The following is an 18,762-nucleotide window of genomic DNA, read 5'->3' as shown; positions in this document are numbered from 1 at the left end:
AAGAGATTAGCATGTTGACAGTGTACAACTCAAGCTTACTTGACTAATCAATAATTGTTTGTTTTATTGCTGATGTCTGCTGATAGCACAGAGCTTGTGCATTGCAGGGGTGAGGGCGAAGCCCACAGCTGGTGTCAGATCCAGTTCATCTGTAACTCCAGGTGGAGGAGTGAAACGAAAGTGCTGGAGGAGGGAGGTGAAGAAGAGGAAGAGCTCCATCCTGGCCAGACTCTCTCCTATGCAATTTCTTGAGCCTGAAAGAGAAGACATGAAGCAATGTTGCATCTACAAGCAAATGTGTTCTGTCGTTTCTTAGTTAAATTAAACCAAATCATAGGTACCTGCAGAGAATGGTAAAAATGCATCTCTCTTTTTAAAATTCACGTCCTCATCTAGGAAATGGCCTGGGTTAAAGGAGTAAGTCTTTTCCCACTCATCTTCATCTTGAAGAGCAGACGACAGTAGAATAACCACTGGGGTGTCCTAAAACATGAAGGAGATGGTGGCAAAGTTTACGTTCCATTGTAAATGTTTTTCACAATTCCAGAATCATTCAAACCAAGTTTAAGTAACTACAAAGACAGACTTTTAAAGACCTCAATCAGGAACTGAGCCTCCTCTATAATCTTCTCTTCATTTGATCTCTTTCCCATTCCAAACTGCTTCAGGCTGGACAAAGCAAACTGCCTCATCTCTTTCCATGTGTCTCCATTGGAGAAAATAATTCCTGCATAAGACAGGGTTTTAGTTTTCTATTTAACAGAAGACAATAAATTATCCAAAAAGGGAAATAAAATATATACGATGCAACAAAATACGTATTTAATATCATTTCTAAAATACAAAATGACACATTTTGTGGTTGCTCCTCACCGTGTGTTAATTGCAGGTCACTTATAATTGGCAAAGCTTCTCTATCTGCAAAAGCATCATTCTGGACCAGAGCCTGTCTGATCGTCTTGTGTCCTGCCAGCACCACTGTTTTTTTAGGTCCAAAGTGCATGGTGTAAACTGGTCCATACTTCTTGGAGAGCTTAAATATACATATAAAACCTTCAGAAAACGTTCTTTTTCTTTGTGATTTTTAGCCAATATACTGATGTAAATTCTTGCAGCTTTATATCTCGTTCACTTACCTCATACAGTGCTGTGTGAGGTCACTTGGGATTCAAAAGCAGCAGATTACCCAGCAGAGGCAGTGGTCTGGGCCCTGGAGGCTCCTTCCTCTGAGGGCCGAAGCCTGAGGAGACCAGATAGACGATAAATAAGATCAGAAATGTGCTGATTAGATTGGTTGTATTGGTGAAGTGCAGCAGGAGCTCTTCCATCGCAGCCATTCTTTTACTTGTGATACTGATGACACAAGTCAGACACAAGACTTGTGAGCCCCTACTAGTCTGTCTCAGTAGTTAAATATATAGGTAATGTATGACTTTGGACAACCTCTAAACTTTGGACAGGTTAAATATGATAAAATGTACCTACAGAAGTGGTCAATAAATAACAGCCTCTCCTTCGTTCTATCTGCACCTTTCTCTCCTCGTCCTCTTCCTCTCCATCTTGTTTGTGTGCCTGTGTGTGTGAGCAGAATCTACATCTTGTGGGTGCTTGCGTTTTATAATGTATACGCAGTGGAGAAGGATTTTATCCATGTAATTTGATTGACTAGAACCAGAGAAAATATGGAGCAATACAAATAAGGCAGACTCTTATCTCAGAGATAGTGGGAAAAAATATCACAGCAACTGTGAATGTAGAGAAATCAGTCCCGTTGTAGTTGCAATAGACCAATCCCAACTGAGCGAACTATTTGAAATTAGTAATTAATCTATTTATAGAAGAAAGTGAAACAAGTCTTGGATCTGCCCCCACAATTAAATTAAATTAAATCCCCAAATCATTTAGAAAATACTTTGTCCTTGGCCCATATAACCCTTCCACTTAGCCTCAAGAAAACCGGTCTAGTAGTTTTTGCACAATCATGAAACAGACAGACAGCAAAGAAAACATAACCTGTTTTCCAGAGGTAATAAAATAGATCTCAATATGGAAAATCAAAAACACTCTCTGGAATTCTTTCCCATCTACAACCCTCACAGTGCTCCTCAAACAGAAAACACACAAGCCAATGCCAACTGAAAAAAAATCAACCGGGTTGACCTTTCAAATTGGCAGTTACAGACAGTTACACATCAACCTACTACCATCCTCAATTGTTCATGGACAGTTTAACAGAATATACAACTCTTGTCCAAGTGTCCTGCCGTAACTTCAAATATAGACAGTGTAGTAGAAAAATTAACTAAGTGTGGTTGAAAAAAACTATTTTGTAGTTGGAAAGTAAGTTTTTGCAGCCCTGTCTAAAGACTTTTATGACCTGTATCTACATATATACAAACTGTCCAAATACTTTATGGTCTGAACTGTTTATGACCTGAAAACTGCCAGACCCTTTTGCCACTTATTTACTCTCCAAAGAACTGAATGTATGTCAAACATTCACATGCAAAGGAAACATATGTAAATCAGTTGTCTGTGTTTAGATTCCTCTCTCAACCTGCGCCTACAGAACCAGTCTGAACTGGTTCAGAGAGACAGCCCTTAGTTCTCCTATATATGATCCTTGCATTTGACTGTCCTGCATCTTCACTCTGAGATCCTTGTGACTCTCTGTGTTGATCCTTTCTGCAGAAAGCCCCTATTAAAATACACGTAGATAACTTTGGTGTTTCCAGCCTCTTGTATTTCCAGATTTCCATCACAACAGTGATTGGACAGTACTATGTGTCGGAAAAATTTATTTACAGAAGTGGTAATAAACAGTAAAAACTACAGCGGTTGTAAATCTGACGATGGCCAAGTGACAGAATTCATGTAATTTTCAACATTAATAATGAAGTATGACAACAACATGTAAAAGTCAAGAACATTAGAACCAACAGGCTCAAGTTTACCAACCAGCTACATTTACAAGGTCTATAAGCTTCAACTATTCATTGCTCTTGTGTCCGTATTTAGATCAAGGAAAGTCTAATACAATGGCTTGTGGGCTGGGCTATAATCAAATGATCCGAGGGACAAGAGAGACGAACACGACACAGCGAATACAGGACAGGTTCATTTACATTACAGTCTGATTCTATCTGCTTGTGAACTGTTTGGCCAATCACTTTCACTCCTCTGCCGATGGGATATCTCTGTCTGCATTCTGGTAAGCTGTGTTCTCATGCTAAGTAAGAAAGCTTTTCAAACGACATCACCTTGGAAAAGTAGTTCGGGTTAGTTTATTGTCTCAGCACAGAACTCGATGTCATGAGAAAAACAGGAATTTGATCAGGATGAAAATATCAAGAGAGAAAATGTATGAAATAAAAGGAGAAATAAAATGAATGTTTATGGGACTGATATCTATGAGTGTGTGAAATTTGATCAAGATCCAAATTCAAATCTGCATCTAATGAATCTAGTGAAATGTTGATTTAATTTCTCTACTGATTGAAATAATCAACTCAGCCTCTTTAACATGAACCAGCTCGTAGCAGGAAAAGAAAAACCACAGATTAGCTGAGACAGTACACACCCCTCTTTATGGTCGAGGTTATCAGGACAATGTTAGGTTACAAAGTGATGTCCTGGGTGTCCTGGTTTACAAACTACTTTTGTAAAACAGGCCCCAGCTGTCTCCCTCACTGGCGACTGACAGCACACAGCTCATGGGGGGAAGGGTTGAGGGTTAAGCCCACAGCCGGCATCAGATCCAGTTCGTCCTCTGTAACTCCTGGTGGAGGAGTGAAACGAAAGTGCTGGAGGAGGGAGGTGAAGAAGAGGAAAAGCTCCATTCTGGCCAGACTCTCTCCGAGGCACATTCTGCGACCTGCGAGAACAAAGAGCTGCAGATGAGCTGATCACGATCGTGTGGGTACATCATAAAATATCTGTCATCACTATAAAGACGACAACTGACGGCAATGCTGTTATACCTGAAGAAAAGGGCATGAAGGCATCTCTCTTGGTAAATTTCCCCTCCGCATCTAGGAAGTGAGAAGGGTTGAAAGTGTGCGGGCTCGCCCATTCGCTCTTGTCATACAGGACAGAGGTAAGAAGAGGAAACACGGTAGTTCCCTGCAGTTAACAGAAGAAAGCCGACGTCAGAACCAAAGTACCAGTTTCAGAGTTTTCACACATGGAAGAACAATAATCCTGCAAAAAAAGAAAAAATGTGTGGCCTGATGTGAGTTACTGACCGCTTTGATAAAGTAGCCCTGGAAGGTGACGTCTCGGCTGGTTTTGTGAGGAAGGGACATGGGGGCAATGTTGGCCAGTCTCTGCGTCTCATGGACGACGGCGTCGGTGTACGGCAGGTTCTTCCTGTCCTCCACTCGAACCTGACGGCCTCCGATCACCCGGCTCAGCTCCTCCTGGACTTTGTCTGAATGCACATGAAACTGATATTAAAATTTGACAAATGTGGGACGCTACTTTAATCTTGTTTTTGACCAGGTCATTTATCTGGACCGAACTGTTTCCTATCACCCGACTCAACTCCTCCTGCCCCTGGTCTGGCATCACGAGATGAGTAATAGCAAAGCATGTTTGAAGTGCTCACATATTTGGCTTCTAGTGTTTTTCCCTGTCCTTTATTGTGTCATGTAGAAGATATTTCTTTTAATTGGTATAAAAATCAAGCCACCACAGAATAATATTCACTCTTAAGACACAATGCAAATTAGAAGTTAATGTCTTTAGACAGCTACTACACACAAAAAAAAAAAAGAATTCCGATTACCAGGATGGTTTAACACACAAATAAGTTCCGTTGGGAACTAAAAGGCATTTGAAGGCACCCACAGGTAAAAACGTACATACTTCATCTTACCCTGTAAATGTGGATATTTGGCCATAAGCAGCAAACCCCATCTGAGTGTACTTGCAGAGGTGTCGGTGCCAGCAGCAAACAAGTTTGTTATCGTGAAAAATAAGTTGTTCTCATTGTAGTGAGTGTCCATAACACAAGAGTCCTGAGAGAAAGAAGAGCCACGTAACATTATAAAATATTCATGGGCCACAATCTTATTCTTTATCTAATAAAAAACATGAATTATTTTGGAAAATGCAGTCCTACCTCTTCTTTCTGTTTCCGGACCAGAAAACAGTCCACGAGCCCCCTGCAGGAGTTCGGGTTCAGCGTCTCTCTCAGTTGCTTGATTAATTCTTTGACATCCCTGATGCTCGATTGGACATTTTGTAATATGAGCTTCCGGTTTCTTATCCAACCGACCAACCTGGGAAACATGTTGTAAATCTGTGGCACAACAGTAAATAGACAACAGAGATGATTTCAGACAGTTTTCAACAAATCTGTTGTGGTTTGTTAAACACATTGAACAGCAACATTCGTTCCATGGGCCACATGAGTGTTAAAGCTCATGAAAGAAATAGAATAGAAGTCAGTTAAGTTAAGGGGGTTCCTTCTTGGCCCATCCATTTTCCTTTTACCAAGTTTCAATAAAATCAGTCATTGTGTTTTTGCATAATCCTGTGAACAGACGTCCTTGGCAGGGATGACACAATAAAGAGAGCTTATTAATTGTAGTACATACATATTTTACCTTTCAACACTTCAACTACTTCTAGTTTGTCATTTAAATTTGTTCCCAAAGCAACTATAAACTGATGCTATTAGTTACTTGTATCCTACGTTATTTGAGAGAATTCTCCTTTTTAGCAATGTCCTGCTGGGTCAACTTACACACAAGATCACATCTGACATCACTGCTGACGAACACATCCCCTTTAATCAGAACTGATTTTAAAAAACAAACGAGGTTTACCTGGATTGAAGCGGTGCCTGAGTATCGAATGCTTTCATTCGTTCTTCTCACCAGGTTTTGAAACTGAGGGTCGTTATATTCAAATCTGCTCCCGAACACGATGGCGGAGATGATGTTGGACGTTGCATAATTTAATGGATTTGCTGTATCAAAGGGTTTCCCTACCGAAGACAGAAAAGTAAAATACGTTACATCCAAGCCATTTGTTGTTTTGGCACATCAGAACGTTTTGTCAGGTTTTTACATTAACTCAATACCTTTGTGCTCCTCGAGCATCTGGATCAGGAACTTGCACTCCTCCACAATTTTATCCTCAATTCCTCTTCTGCCCATCCCGAAGTCTCTCAGGGTGGAGAGGGCGAAACGCCTCATCTCTTTCCACGACTCTCCGTTTGAAAAAATTATTCCTTTTAAATCAAATCAAAACATATGTTCATCCAGAATTTCTACTGATTTTGCTTTTGTGCCTATGAGGAAAAAAAAATAAGAAAGTGTTGACCTTACCATGACCTTGATTCATTTCATAAAATATGGGGGGGATGTATCGGTCTCCAAACTCCTCTGAGAAGCTGACCAGAGCCTCTTTGACCACCTTGTATCCAGACAGCACCACCACTTTATCGGGCCCAAAGTAAACAGTGAACACTGATCCATATTTCTCTGAAAGCTGAAATAACACAAAAGTCCCACATAGATGACCTGTGTCGGTCGACAAACTGCAGCATGTGGATGTTGCCTGAATAATGAGATGACCTGTGTATATATATATAAGGTGATGTTTGCCTTATATATTATCAACAACACTATGTGGCCCACCTTAGCTGTCTTTGAGAAGAATGTTGACCGTACTAAGAACTGGTATTGTGTTGTGATAGTTATCGGGGGATATTTACCCTGTGTGTGTTATTTTATAACTTTCACCACTGTCTCTTCTGTCTCCGTGTTGGTTTTGTCTACAATACTGATTCAAATATTGTTAGAAGAAGCTGTGTATTTCCCCTTGTAAAAGAGGTATTCTTTCTATCAAATAAAGTATTAAAAATTAAGGTATTTCTTTAAATTCATAAAAAATATCAAGCTCTTGAAGCAAAATTTCAAATTAAGCTTGAATTCGAAAAAATCGTCTTAAAACTAAAACTAAAAAGTTCAAATTTAAAAAAATTTGTAAACCAGAACTCACAAATAAGTTCAGTTAGGAAACGACAACAAGTTTATTTAGTTATTTTCTTCTTGTTGGGTAAAACACAATAATGAAAAAGTGAATTACAAAACAAATCACAGTCACACTTGTGAGAAAAACACAAGCTCGTGTATTAAAGCAAACGTGTATGAACGGATGAGCTGGAGCAGGAGGCCTCCTCTCACCTCACACAGGGTCCTGTAGGGTCTCTTGAGATCCAGCTGCAACATGTTGCCGAGCAGCGGCAGGGGCCTCGGCCCCGGGGGGCCCTTCCCCGCTTCACCCGGGCTGAAGCTGCTGGAGACGAGGCAGAGGACGAGGAGCACAACAGCAGCGCCCAGCAGAGCGGTGGGGCTGGAGACGAGGGACAACACCAAGTCCTCCACAACAGCCATTGGTTCAGTTGTTGTTGTTGTTCTGCTGTTGTTGTTCTGCTGTTCTCTCCTCCGTGTGTGAAGTGTCAACGCTGCTCTCTGCTCAGGAACTTGAACTATAGTGTGAGGTGTCGTGTTACTCTCTCACCTCCTCCTCCTCCTCCTCGCGCCGGACTCGCTCATCCTCTGTTAAACTTCAGGGTAAATCCGGTGTTTCCGGTCCTGCGAAGGCGTTCACTTCTTATCCTGGTAAATCACCATGGTAACTTCAAATGAACGGCGAACCTCTAATTGGAGATTAGAGATCAAACTGTTTATAAGCTCCGCCCACTGACCAATCAATTCCTTTGAACCATGACATCAGCGTTCTCAAGGGTCTTCAGAGACCCACACCATCTTTATGACTCTGACTCTGTTTGACAGCAGGTGAACAAGGAAGTGACTAACCCGAGTCCACTATCTATTACTCTATGGGGACTTAAACATGTTTCCACATAATATTGAAACTACTATGTATGGAGGATCCAGTTATCCCCGTATTTTGCATTAATCTCGAAGTTTTATTTTTTATTTTTTCACTTTTATTTTTCTGCTGTGTTATTTAGGTCGCTGAGCTGCTGATATGTGATGTAATGAAATATGTTTGTTATTATTGTTGTGTGTTCACTCAATTTTTTAAATGTTTTGTGTTTATTGTTTATTGACTGTGCTCGTGACAGGTCTGATGTCTGTAATAAAAAAGAAATCTGTTTCACCACAGGTTGTTGACGAGCTGTGACTTCAACCACTTCAATTCTCAGATAGTTTGATTTAAATCACGTTTTAAGGCCTGAAGACGTTCAAAAAGAAAACAAAGAGAAACAGGATCTAGAACAAATGCATTAAAAAATGGAAATATTACAATATTTATTGTGTCAGAGTTGAACCTGACATCTATTTGAAACAGAACTAGTTAAGTTGGAGTGTGTGTGTGGGCGTGTGAGCATGTGTTTCTACCTGTTCAAGAGTGACAGCAGCAGAGAACTAGTTCAGTGTGATGTGTTTGTGGCTGTATAATTTTCTGAAAGTCATTTCGCTCCTCATCCAAGAGGCCTCTTCACATCTAACGTGAGATGTGGGAGGTTTCAGGTATTTAATCTCTGCGGGTGTTTGTGTACAAATGAACAACTCCTGCAGATACCCTGACCTAGATAACTGTGAATCTTCACAGATATGTTCTACAAGTCCTAAAGAGATTCAAGCTGCTACTGCTGTTGACGGTCAAGTGTCATCAACTGTTACCTCAAACAAGGTTACATTTTACTGATAAACTTTATTCAATATAAATGAGTCCGTTAGACAAAAGCTGCGATACATGTTTGACATAGATCCACAAATGTCCAGTTATGTTAATACAACAAAAAGAGAAATAAACAATATGATTTTCTTGGAGTTGAACCACACATCTCTGTTCTCTGGCGGCGTGTGTGCAGAAAACAGATTCAGAAAAGTGTGAAGTCTGCGCTGGTGGAAAAACAGATTCAGAAAAGTGTGAAGTCTGCGCTGGTGGAAAAACAGGACCTGACTCAGAGGTTTGCTTCCATGTGCATAGAGCATTATTTAATTTAAAAAGAATTGCGACACAAATACAGTTGACAAGGTCAGTTCCATGGTACAGTACATTACACAGATGTAAATTCCCCTTTTAAATACGACACACTGTATTTCAGCACTCAATCCTTTCAGTATCAGCAGTACAAACGTTCCCATGTTTGTGTATCTACGTATCCGACGCTGCAGTCGATTCAAGTCATACAGTGTAAAGAGACAATGAACTGTGCAGATACACACAAACAAACATAACAAAAGTAAAAAATGAAGAGGTTCAAACCTTTTAGGGCCAATGGAATGTCAATCTCTACTTCTTTTGTTTCTACACACATTGGACAGTGACATGGAAAAAGTGCAGAAAATCATACAGAGTTGGTAACAAGTCTGATTAACGTCGAGTGCTTCTTGCTTTCGTGTGAGACGCGGAAATACATTCATCTCACTTCTGGTCTATTTGTCTTCAAGAGAAGGAATCTGCTCACGAGTCTCAGCTCATCTGATTGTTGATCCGTCTCAGAGAACAACACTGATCTTTAACACGGACGGCAAGCAGGAAATAAAAACAACAATTATGTGTTCCTCATCATTACGTGTGAGGAAATCCTAACAATCCTATGGAATAGAACACACGTGATGTTTTTACAGGTTCTTTAAAGTAGAAACAAGGCCCTGGGAATGTGACGAAGGGGCACATTCTGAGCTCGATGAAAGAGAAACAAACACTGCGCTGATTATTCTTCCTCAGGGACAAGGCATCCGTTTGTGTGCAGGGGACTGTGTTCGCTTTCACCATCCATACAACTGTTCAGCCTTTTTATTGCATTTCCTAAAAAGGAGCAGCTACACGCTAAAAGTGACACAGCAGTAAAGCTCGTCCGCTGCACAGGGACAATCTCTCGGTTCTCATATCGTAGCACTGGTTTACTTTAGTCTGGATAAAATCAGGAATAATGAGTTGTCATTCTCTCGCTTCCTCACACACAAACACACTAATTTACACACACACACACACACACATATTTATACACACACACACACACACACATATTTATACACACACAGGTGTACCATATGAAATGCATAGCTGCGGGGAAAAAAGAAATAAACGTTCAAAAACGCCTCATAGGTCATTGCAGTCTTGCCCTTGTTGGTCCAAATCGATCACATGCGGTCTGATACAACTGGAGGTCAATTCCTCCTGTTTTACTGCGACAGCGTTGGCGGCAGCATCATCGCCTGCGTCATACAGCAATTCTCTCTAAATAGCTTCTGCGTAATTTCGAATGGCTGAGACCTAAACTGATGCTGTAACTTGTTTGTCAGCGAAAACAGAATCATCGGTTCATAAAAGAGGCATATTATATGTACTCAGACTGGACTGAATGTATTCCTCTGCAGAAAGGACGGTCTTCCAGTGTTCTTCATCTTCATCATCATCAGCATCATCATGCGCTCGGTAAGTCGTATCTTATGCATGCATTCGTTAATGAGCCCCCCCCAAAAAAAAAACAGTCTTTAAAAGAGTTACAGTTTTTCTCTGTTTTGAATGACTAACTGGTTTTAGTACCATGAACACGCAACATTATTTACATTGTTTTATATTGAGCAATATAATTACACAAACCCTCATTAGTTAGATAAGGCGTAATGGTGTGTTACATTTTCATAAACGTATCAAATAAGAGTGGTTCACTCTCTCGTGGTGACTCACGATCACCAAAACGCGCAAAGTCTCTGAAATAAAATCATAAAATAAAAATCATAAATAACAAAAAGACAAGCTGTACACACACACACACACACACACACACACACACACCCTGTCACACATAATTAAGAGTAGTGGTCGTATCTAATGAGTGGTGTCAATGACCTTTGACCTCACTAAAAAGGTGCATCAGAGTTCATCACGTGGAATAAACAACATTCCCATTTCCTACTTTCCCATCGCACAACAACAATAACGACGGCATGAATGAGCCAGCAAAGACACATCAACAGGATACAGTAGTAGAAATGATGAAGGTGACGATTAGGGACTGGCCCAGTGTGTGTGTCTACATGTGTGTGTATGTGTCGTTGGTCATATTAAAATGGAGCAGGAGATAAATCCTTCTCTGCTCCAGCAGTATACACAGCTGCTGTGTAACTGTAAGTCCATCCACACACACACACACACACACACACACAGACACACACACACACACACACACACACACACAGTGTAAAATGGACGATGGATGGATGGACTCCTCTTCCACCTACTTCTTCCCGCTCTCTATGCAGTGCTGGAACTGGGCAAAGCTGAGGAACACCTGCTCCAGGGATATCTGGCTCACGCAGTAATCTTCAATGCGGTATTTCTCTTTGGCTGCCTCCAAAGTGCCAAACACCTGAGTGGGAGCAGAGGAGATGGAGGGAGAGAACGTGCAAAAGTGGGATGTGAATATATCTCCCGGGTTACCCACCAACTCACAATGAAACAAACAATGAAAATAAAAAAATGTCCATGCGCGTATCTAACTTATCAAGATGTTTTGGGCATTTTGGAGAATGTAACATGATCACGTGATCATGGGATTAGTGTAAACCCCTCCTCCACTGGTCAAAAATCCCACTAACACCCACTAAAATGAGAATAGAGATTACTGGCAGGTTAACTCCCGGATCGAATGACTCTGCAGTAGACCAGGGTTTGAATCGGCTCCGGCTCCCATTGTCAGAGATGGAAATGTGACACCCGGGTAAATGGGCTAATAGAGGTGAGAGGTGAGAGCGCCGCATGCGGGATGTTGAGCGTGAAGCATCGAGAGAAAAAAGAAGAGAGAGAGGCAAACTGCTCTACTGGAGTCAACCTGTCTACCTGCCGGTGTAAAAGTGGTATGTGTCAAATTACCCACCATGCAACACTGGTCAATTACAGATTTAAAAAACATGCTGAGGTGGACTTGACCAAATAAGAATGAGACGGAGACTACAAATCACCTTCTGGATAAAAAGAGTTTGCTGAAACTGTCATAGCTGAGGTAACTGAAAGTTGCAGTAAATTATTTTGTCCACTAGAGGGTGATCAGACATAGCACAAGTGCAGGGATGGATTTTTGTTTAATAAAAACAAATAAACATGCAGATCTGTGACAGTACCTGGGCCCAGGTTAGTGTTTTGTCAGTCAAGTGGTAGTGCACCATCCCCTGGTGTGCATCCTTTAGTTGACTTCCTGTGGGAGGAAATTCACATGTTTAGATATTAACCATGACTGATGTAGTGCAGAAAAAACATCCAAATCCCTAAAACACAAGTTATAAGTGGTTGTTTTTTAATCAAAAATTGTATTCTTATGATTATCATTCTAAGTGTGACTCTGTGTCTCTGACCTGGAAAAGTGCTTTCAATGAATTCTTTAAACAGATGCAGGTCACTGTCCTCCAGGTCAGCCTCCACGTGCACTTTAGCCAGCAGAGTGTAGCCACTGCCAAACTTGCTCTTCAGGTGTTGGGGACTCCCGAGACATTTCATCTGGCCGTTGACCATCACCGCCAGCCTGGTGCACAGGGCCTCGCACTCCTCCATACTGGGGGGGGGGGGGGGGGGGGGGGGGGGGGAGAGACAGTGGTTGTTTGAGATTCATATATGAGGATTTAGCAATAGAACTTTGTTAAACTGGTAATCAGGGGTGGAGGAAAATGTTTTAAACAATAGAAAATATCTAAGTTAGCTTAAATGATCATATTGTACAAATACTTAATTACACAAAAGTCTAGTATAGTCAAAGTCAAAGTTTTATCAAAGTACTTTGCATTCATTTGTAAGTAACCATTGTAGGTAATCAGTGGTGAAAGTAATCATTTTAATAAATTATATAATGTGTAATTTCATCTATAATAATGCAATATATTTTTTAATTTTTATTTAAATATTAACAGAGTAACTAGTGGTTTCAGCTAAGTTCTATGAGTATAAAATATATGTTTTCCTTCTGAAATGGAATAAATTAAAGACTAAATTCAGAAAAGGGTATAATGCAAGAACCACAAAATTGTACTTAAATACAGTACCAGGGTAACTATGCGTTGTTACATTCTACCACTCCTGAACCAAATACAATACAATCTAAATCTCACCTATGAGAAGTGATGACTATGGCCTTGCCAGACTCTCGTGTGCGTGTAACCGAATCCCACAGCAGCCTCCTGGCCACAGGGTCCATCCCAGTCGAGGGTTCGTCCAGGAAGATGACCGGAGGCCCACCAATCAGAGCCATGCCCGCACTCAGCTTCCGCTTGTTACCACCACTGCATGTTGATGGTGAGAGGATATTTTACACACACACAGTATGAAGCCTGATCCAGGATAACATGTGTACCGTGTGGCACAGAACAAATGACTCACCTGTAGCTGCGGATCAGTTTATCAGCGTGAGGCTCCAGCAGCAGGGACCTAAGGACATTCTCCACACAGCCGGACACATACCTCTCTGGTATTCCTCTGAGCCTGGCATACATACTCAGAGTTTCTCTTCCTGTCATGTGGTCCAACACGGCGTCAAACTGGGGACAGTAACCGATGCGCTGCTGCACCTGCAATACAGAGATACAAGTTTACTTTCAAATATCTGCACTTTGAAAGCAACACTTTCGACCGGGTGAATGTAAACCCCTCTGCTCATACCTTTTTAATGTCCCTCAAAATGCTGTATCCATCAATGTAAGCGTCCCCGGAGGTAACGCTCTCGTCACCCGTCAGCATCTTAAAGGTCGTGGTCTTCCCTGCTCCATTGAAGCCCAGGAGGCCAAAACACTCGCCTTTTCCAACAGCTAGAGACAGCCGGTCCACAGCCAGAAGATTTGTCCCGCTGCTGTACACCTGAGAGGAAGAGATAACCCCCTTGTCATATCTCACGGAGTCACATGCATCCAGAGTAAAGCCGGTTTCCACAGTGAGGCACTTGTCCCGGAGTTTTGAAAGGAAAAAACCTTCTGTGCTACGTACCTTGCTGAGCTCCTGCAGAACAAGGGGGCTGCCGACCATAGACTCTATTATCGGCTGGCACTCCAGGACCCTCTTCCTCTCATCGGCCACGTCTCTGTCCTCTGGAAGGAGCGCTGCATCTAGAGGTAACTGAGGCACAAACACACACACACATAAGTAATATGAAAATGTACCTTGAAAAATATAAAATAAGACATTGCATTTTCCTCTAAACCCCCATCTTACAAGAAAAGGGGCTTTCAGATGATGATCCACATCTTGCAATCTTTAACTAGACAGCCACTCAGAGAGCACACCTCCTCCAACAGTCTCCCTTTGGAACCACATTTAAATTCACTAGATCTGTAATTAAAGGAACACCCAATTGCACACACTCATAAATATCAGACACCTAAACATGCCTTTTTTTTTTCTTCCATAAAGATCCATTAATTATTCTCAGAGAATCTATTAAAATGTTTTTATAAAAAACCTGTCTCGCAATGATAAAGATCTGGATCCACACCAAAATTCAGTGGCTTCTTTCCTGACCCAAACCACATCCTTCCAACAAGTACGTTTTTCATACTCCTGCTAACTAACAAACAAACAAACAAACACAGAAGAAAACATGAACTCCTTGGACGAGGTTACAAAGGACAATAGTACATACAGTATAAATATGCAGTAGCATACAGGGGGTGGACTCATGAAGGAGATTAGGCACGATTAGTTCAATTACACAACAAGTGGAGACTGTGAAATTTAATCTTCAACCTTATGACCTGGAATTCAGCCTAATATGATTTAAAATGTCTTTTTCATGAAGTGTTTTTTTAAAAAATCATATCTGCATGACCAGACACTATTTACTATGTGGTTCTACAATCACTACTCCAGTTGTCTTCAGGGGTTTTGCTCTGCTCAGTCTGAATGTAATCATGTACACCTCTAAAAAATAACATCCCAGGAGAAATCCAACACTGTGCAGGCAGTTTGTTAAAACCTTCCAGTTTCATCAGAGGAATAATCAAACACTGTGCAGTGCTCCCGCGATTCATCTACCTGTTTGCGTCGTCTGCACAGGGAGGTGACAATTCTCCAGAGTGTGCGGCCAAACTGCAGCTCGATGGTAAACAGCAGAATAAGGAAGACCACTCCCTGAATCGAAAAGGCCACGAGGAAGCGTCCCACACCAGGCTCCGACATGGAGAAGAAGTTTGTCTGGTATGTGACGTCTAAAACCAGAGGAAACGTTAAGTTATGTCAAATAGATTACGAGCAGAATCATGCAGAATCTATGGAAAAGACCTTTTTTGGTAATACAGCAGGTTTTGTTATTATCTGAAGAAACATCTAAATTGTACTTACTGTATAATTTGCAGAGTTCCTCGCTAACAAAGCTGGATGTACAAAAAGAGAGGAATTCGTAGTTCTGGTAGAACTGGCTGAAGGACATTCCGAGGCAGTAGTTTGGGAAGATCAGGAACACCTTATCCAGTAAGCGTGACAGGTGCTGCAGTTTCAACTCTGGAGGAAGAATTCATGATGGAGCAATCAACGGGAATGATCAGGAATCTTTTCTTTTTTTTACCTATTTCTCTCCTTATATTTCCACTTTTTTAACCTGTGGAGTCAGATGTCTCCTCAGTGTCATTTCAAAAACTCAACTTCTCTCCACACAGGCCTCGAGAACATGATCCCTCACTGGCTTCATATCCACATATACTGCAGGTTGTATTAGAGGAGGGAAACCGTGTTGTTTCCCTTTCCACTCGAGATGTAATTAGCAAAAAAAAAACTTTACTTTCCCAACCCTTAAATCCACCCCGAGTATAAGCAGTCGATTTTTAATGGAAATTACATTTGAGGGCTATAAATGTTAACATTCACAACATTAGCGGCGTGACCTACAGAGTATTGATTATGGATTATAGTGATAATAGATTATGAGTCTGTGCATGCGAGGCTAGCATGTTTGTTTATAGTGCATCTTTTGGCACCTTCTGAGTTAGTCATCCTAAAGCATTGCTTAGTTAGCTTAGTTTATTTATATGAGTTTTTAAGAGCTCATCTAATGTGTCACAGAGGAAATAAATTCCTGTTAACGACTCGAAAGTGTCTCGCACTGTTTTTACTGCAGAAAAGGACAGAGGGCCAAATAATCTCTGACGCTGCCAACAATTACTGTTATCACCGCTCAGGCAGGAGCGCAAGTAGAGAGTCTGAAATATGGTAAGAGCCAGAGAAAATCCTTCAGACCAATTTTTGAGTTTGAGTGAACCTGTGAGTGACAGATAGGAGAAAAGAAGAACTGGCTGCACCTGAAAAGATATTTGGACAAAGTACAGAATAATGAGGATTTTCTTTTTTTTTGGGACTCAATCTGATTAACAGCTATCTGAAAAGGTGACGTTGTTTCCCACTATGGCACTGAGACACTTTGTCAATGTCTACCAATGATGGAAAGCAGTGTCTCCTCTCACCTGGGATGGCCATGATGTTGACAGCCAGGAAGGTGGCCGTGCCGGAGATCATGTTGAAGATGGTCAGGCGAGTGTAGGCGGTGGCAGCAGTGGAGAAGAAAAAGCTGAGTAGGTACATAAGAGGCACCACCCCCCAGCCGTAGAGCAACAGCAACAGCAACACATCGACCAGGTGGTTATCCTCTACGAAGGCCTTGACTGCAAACGCCCGGAACACCACCTGAAGACCACAAAACAAGTCAAGAGACGAGCGAGGACAATTCAAGCATCAGTTCTATGCAGACTGTATTTTTAACCAGGACAAATCTCGCCGGTCTCCAACTAGTCAGTCTCAGTATACTAATACCCGCAATTCATCAGATGTCAAAACTCACCAACATGAGGAGACAGGGCAGCAGGTAGTTGAACATGTCCCACAGCAGCGCCGAAAACCAGAAGTTTGACAGGTAGACGCCGCTGACCTGCTGCACGTGCTTGGACTTAATAGCGGACTCTGTGACGAGCAGCAGGGCGAAGGTGCTGGAGAGGGAGGCCATGCCGTACATCAGGTTGATGGCGATGGCAAAGCCCGTCTTACCCCTACAGGAGGAAGGACAAATAAAGACGGTTAGGACAGAGAAGAAAGGAGGAGGTGGAAACTGGCTGATGATTAACAGAATGACATTCATGTAGTCAATCTAACCTTGTCCGGCCTTATGGACAATGATGTGTTGAAAATCTGTCTCCTAGCTCTTTTCTCCCCACACCTAGTTAATGCATGCAAGGCCAGCCCAACACGCCACTCAACGAGAGCAAGTCCCTGTGGCGTACAGTCTACGCTAAAGAAATGGCATGGCTCAGAGGGCGTAATATAAAATCATGGCTTTCAAATGCAACAATGGCTGAAACTCTTGGCAGGCGACCATTAACACTCATTAACCTCTTCCTGCGAGAAACCACGTCCGACAGATGAAATCATACCCTACCTGGTGGAGACAATAGTTTTGATATCAGGCTAATTGTTCACCACGCCCCTGTACTCACTCTGTCAGCCGGCCCTGGGCGATCTCCGACAGGTTGAGTGGCATGGGGTAATTTCCCATCTCTATGGAAGCATTTGGCCCCGCTATAAGTTTGAACAGAGCGTTGTCCACCATCATGAGAGCCGTGGCAGGTGTGTGGTAGCCCTCGTTGTTGAAGTAGGCTGTGGCTTCAGTAAACTGGCTGCTGCGGCCACGGAAGGCAGCACCCACCACACAGCGCTCATTAAAGCTGCCTCCCTCCTCCTCTGCCTGGATCAGGATGTAATCAGTGAAGTCTGAAGGGAGCGGAACAGAAAGAGGACATGTGGTCAGTAAACACTCAACCGAGCAGACGAGCCATGTCTCGGTCTCGCTCGGCTCACCAGTGATGTTGATGAGTTGGCCTAGCTGGGCGGGGAGCTGTGAACTGTATGCGTTTGCCAGAGCAGAAGCCAGGGGACTCGCCCCGGGCTGCAGAGCCAGAGGGACCCTGGTGGGACCGTAGCGGCTGAGTGCCAGCCTCAGCTGAGGGGCGATCTGGTGACTGGGGAAAGTGCGTGCCACAACTAAGGCCACGACAGTGAAGACCAAAGGAACCAGGAACTGAGCCACCATCACCTTCCAGTTTCTCCAGCTGTAAAGCGCCCTCTTCAGGAACATGGCATAGAACTGTTGCAGGTGGAGTCTGACCTGGGGGTGGGGGAGAAAAAAGGGAAAGTGAAATGTGAGCAATGTGAACAATATAAAAAAAAACACCAAAAAAAAGCATTTAGTTCCTCTTTATCTCACCCCCGTGTTGAGCTTGATGTTGGAGCAGTCCTCTGAGATGAGAGTGCCGCTGTCTGTGAAGTCGGTGACATCGGTCATGCCGCTGATGCTGCTGGCGTCGTCTGTGGTCCAGTCATTGGACCGTCTCTCATGTTGGTACTGAAGGGCGGGCAGCTGGATAGCCTGGATGTCCAAACTGGAATCTACCAGCTTTCCCACTCTGAGCACATAAAGAAAAAAGCTGCGATTATGCACTGACAAACAGAAAACAGCATTAAAAGGTGAATTGATTATGAAGTCTGCAGTTTTGACAGCAACTGACTGGAAAAACTGTTTATGTATATACACATGAATAAAGATTGATTTATGAGTATTTATTTTCTTTTGTGTAATGAGAAACACCAGCTGTGCAAATCCATTCCCTCTGTTTATTTTTTAGTAAAAGAAGAAAAGCAAACCGGGGCTGCTTTCAAATAAAACAATTTCTAGGCCTTATAATTAAATTATCATTGAGACCATCCCATCCAAGGCCGATCCAACTATATTAGACACGCTCGTCCTGC

The 18,762-nt window shown here is 42.3% G+C and overlaps 2 protein-coding genes and 1 pseudogene across 2 annotated transcripts in view; all 3 read right to left on the bottom strand.

Moving 5' to 3' along the window:
* Nucleotides 1-63: 63 nt before the first annotated feature.
* Nucleotides 64-1,337, bottom strand: LOC117766076 (annotated as a pseudogene).
* Nucleotides 1,338-2,782: 1,445 nt separating this feature from the next.
* On the bottom strand, nucleotides 2,783-7,601 carry LOC117766628 (cytochrome P450 2K1-like). The gene is made up of 9 exons (XM_034593843.1): nucleotides 7,197-7,601; nucleotides 6,336-6,498; nucleotides 6,089-6,238; nucleotides 5,832-5,992; nucleotides 5,123-5,302; nucleotides 4,877-5,018; nucleotides 4,245-4,429; nucleotides 3,981-4,122; nucleotides 2,783-3,874 (listed from the first exon to the last, which is right to left on the bottom strand). Exons 1-9 carry the CDS (start codon nucleotides 7,404-7,406, stop codon nucleotides 3,687-3,689), a joined length of 1,521 nt encoding a protein of 506 aa, XP_034449734.1. The 5' UTR covers nucleotides 7,407-7,601; the 3' UTR covers nucleotides 2,783-3,686.
* A 1,356-nt stretch (nucleotides 7,602-8,957) lies between these two features.
* Nucleotides 8,958-18,762, bottom strand: part of abca3b (ATP-binding cassette, sub-family A (ABC1), member 3b) — a 30,458-nt gene continuing 20,653 nt past the window's right edge. Inside the window, exons 18-31 of the mRNA XM_034593203.1 lie at nucleotides 18,221-18,419; nucleotides 17,815-18,121; nucleotides 17,454-17,727; nucleotides 16,805-17,009; nucleotides 16,431-16,650; nucleotides 15,316-15,474; nucleotides 15,010-15,182; nucleotides 13,966-14,094; nucleotides 13,645-13,839; nucleotides 13,366-13,553; nucleotides 13,098-13,268; nucleotides 12,351-12,547; nucleotides 12,120-12,193; nucleotides 8,958-11,368 (exon numbers count right to left, since the gene is read on the bottom strand). Coding sequence (XP_034449094.1) covers nucleotides 11,237-11,368; nucleotides 12,120-12,193; nucleotides 12,351-12,547; nucleotides 13,098-13,268; nucleotides 13,366-13,553; nucleotides 13,645-13,839; nucleotides 13,966-14,094; nucleotides 15,010-15,182; nucleotides 15,316-15,474; nucleotides 16,431-16,650; nucleotides 16,805-17,009; nucleotides 17,454-17,727; nucleotides 17,815-18,121; nucleotides 18,221-18,419 — 2,623 coding nt within the window. The 3' untranslated portion in view covers nucleotides 8,958-11,236. The remainder of the gene's footprint in view (nucleotides 11,369-12,119; nucleotides 12,194-12,350; nucleotides 12,548-13,097; nucleotides 13,269-13,365; nucleotides 13,554-13,644; nucleotides 13,840-13,965; nucleotides 14,095-15,009; nucleotides 15,183-15,315; nucleotides 15,475-16,430; nucleotides 16,651-16,804; nucleotides 17,010-17,453; nucleotides 17,728-17,814; nucleotides 18,122-18,220; nucleotides 18,420-18,762) is intronic.

Source organism: Hippoglossus hippoglossus, chromosome 8 (genome assembly GCF_009819705.1).
Source record: "Hippoglossus hippoglossus isolate fHipHip1 chromosome 8, fHipHip1.pri, whole genome shotgun sequence".
NCBI lineage: Eukaryota > Metazoa > Chordata > Actinopteri > Pleuronectiformes > Pleuronectidae > Hippoglossus > Hippoglossus hippoglossus.
The sequence above is the reverse complement of the archived record's forward strand: the minus strand, read 5'-3'. Positions and strand labels throughout refer to the sequence as shown.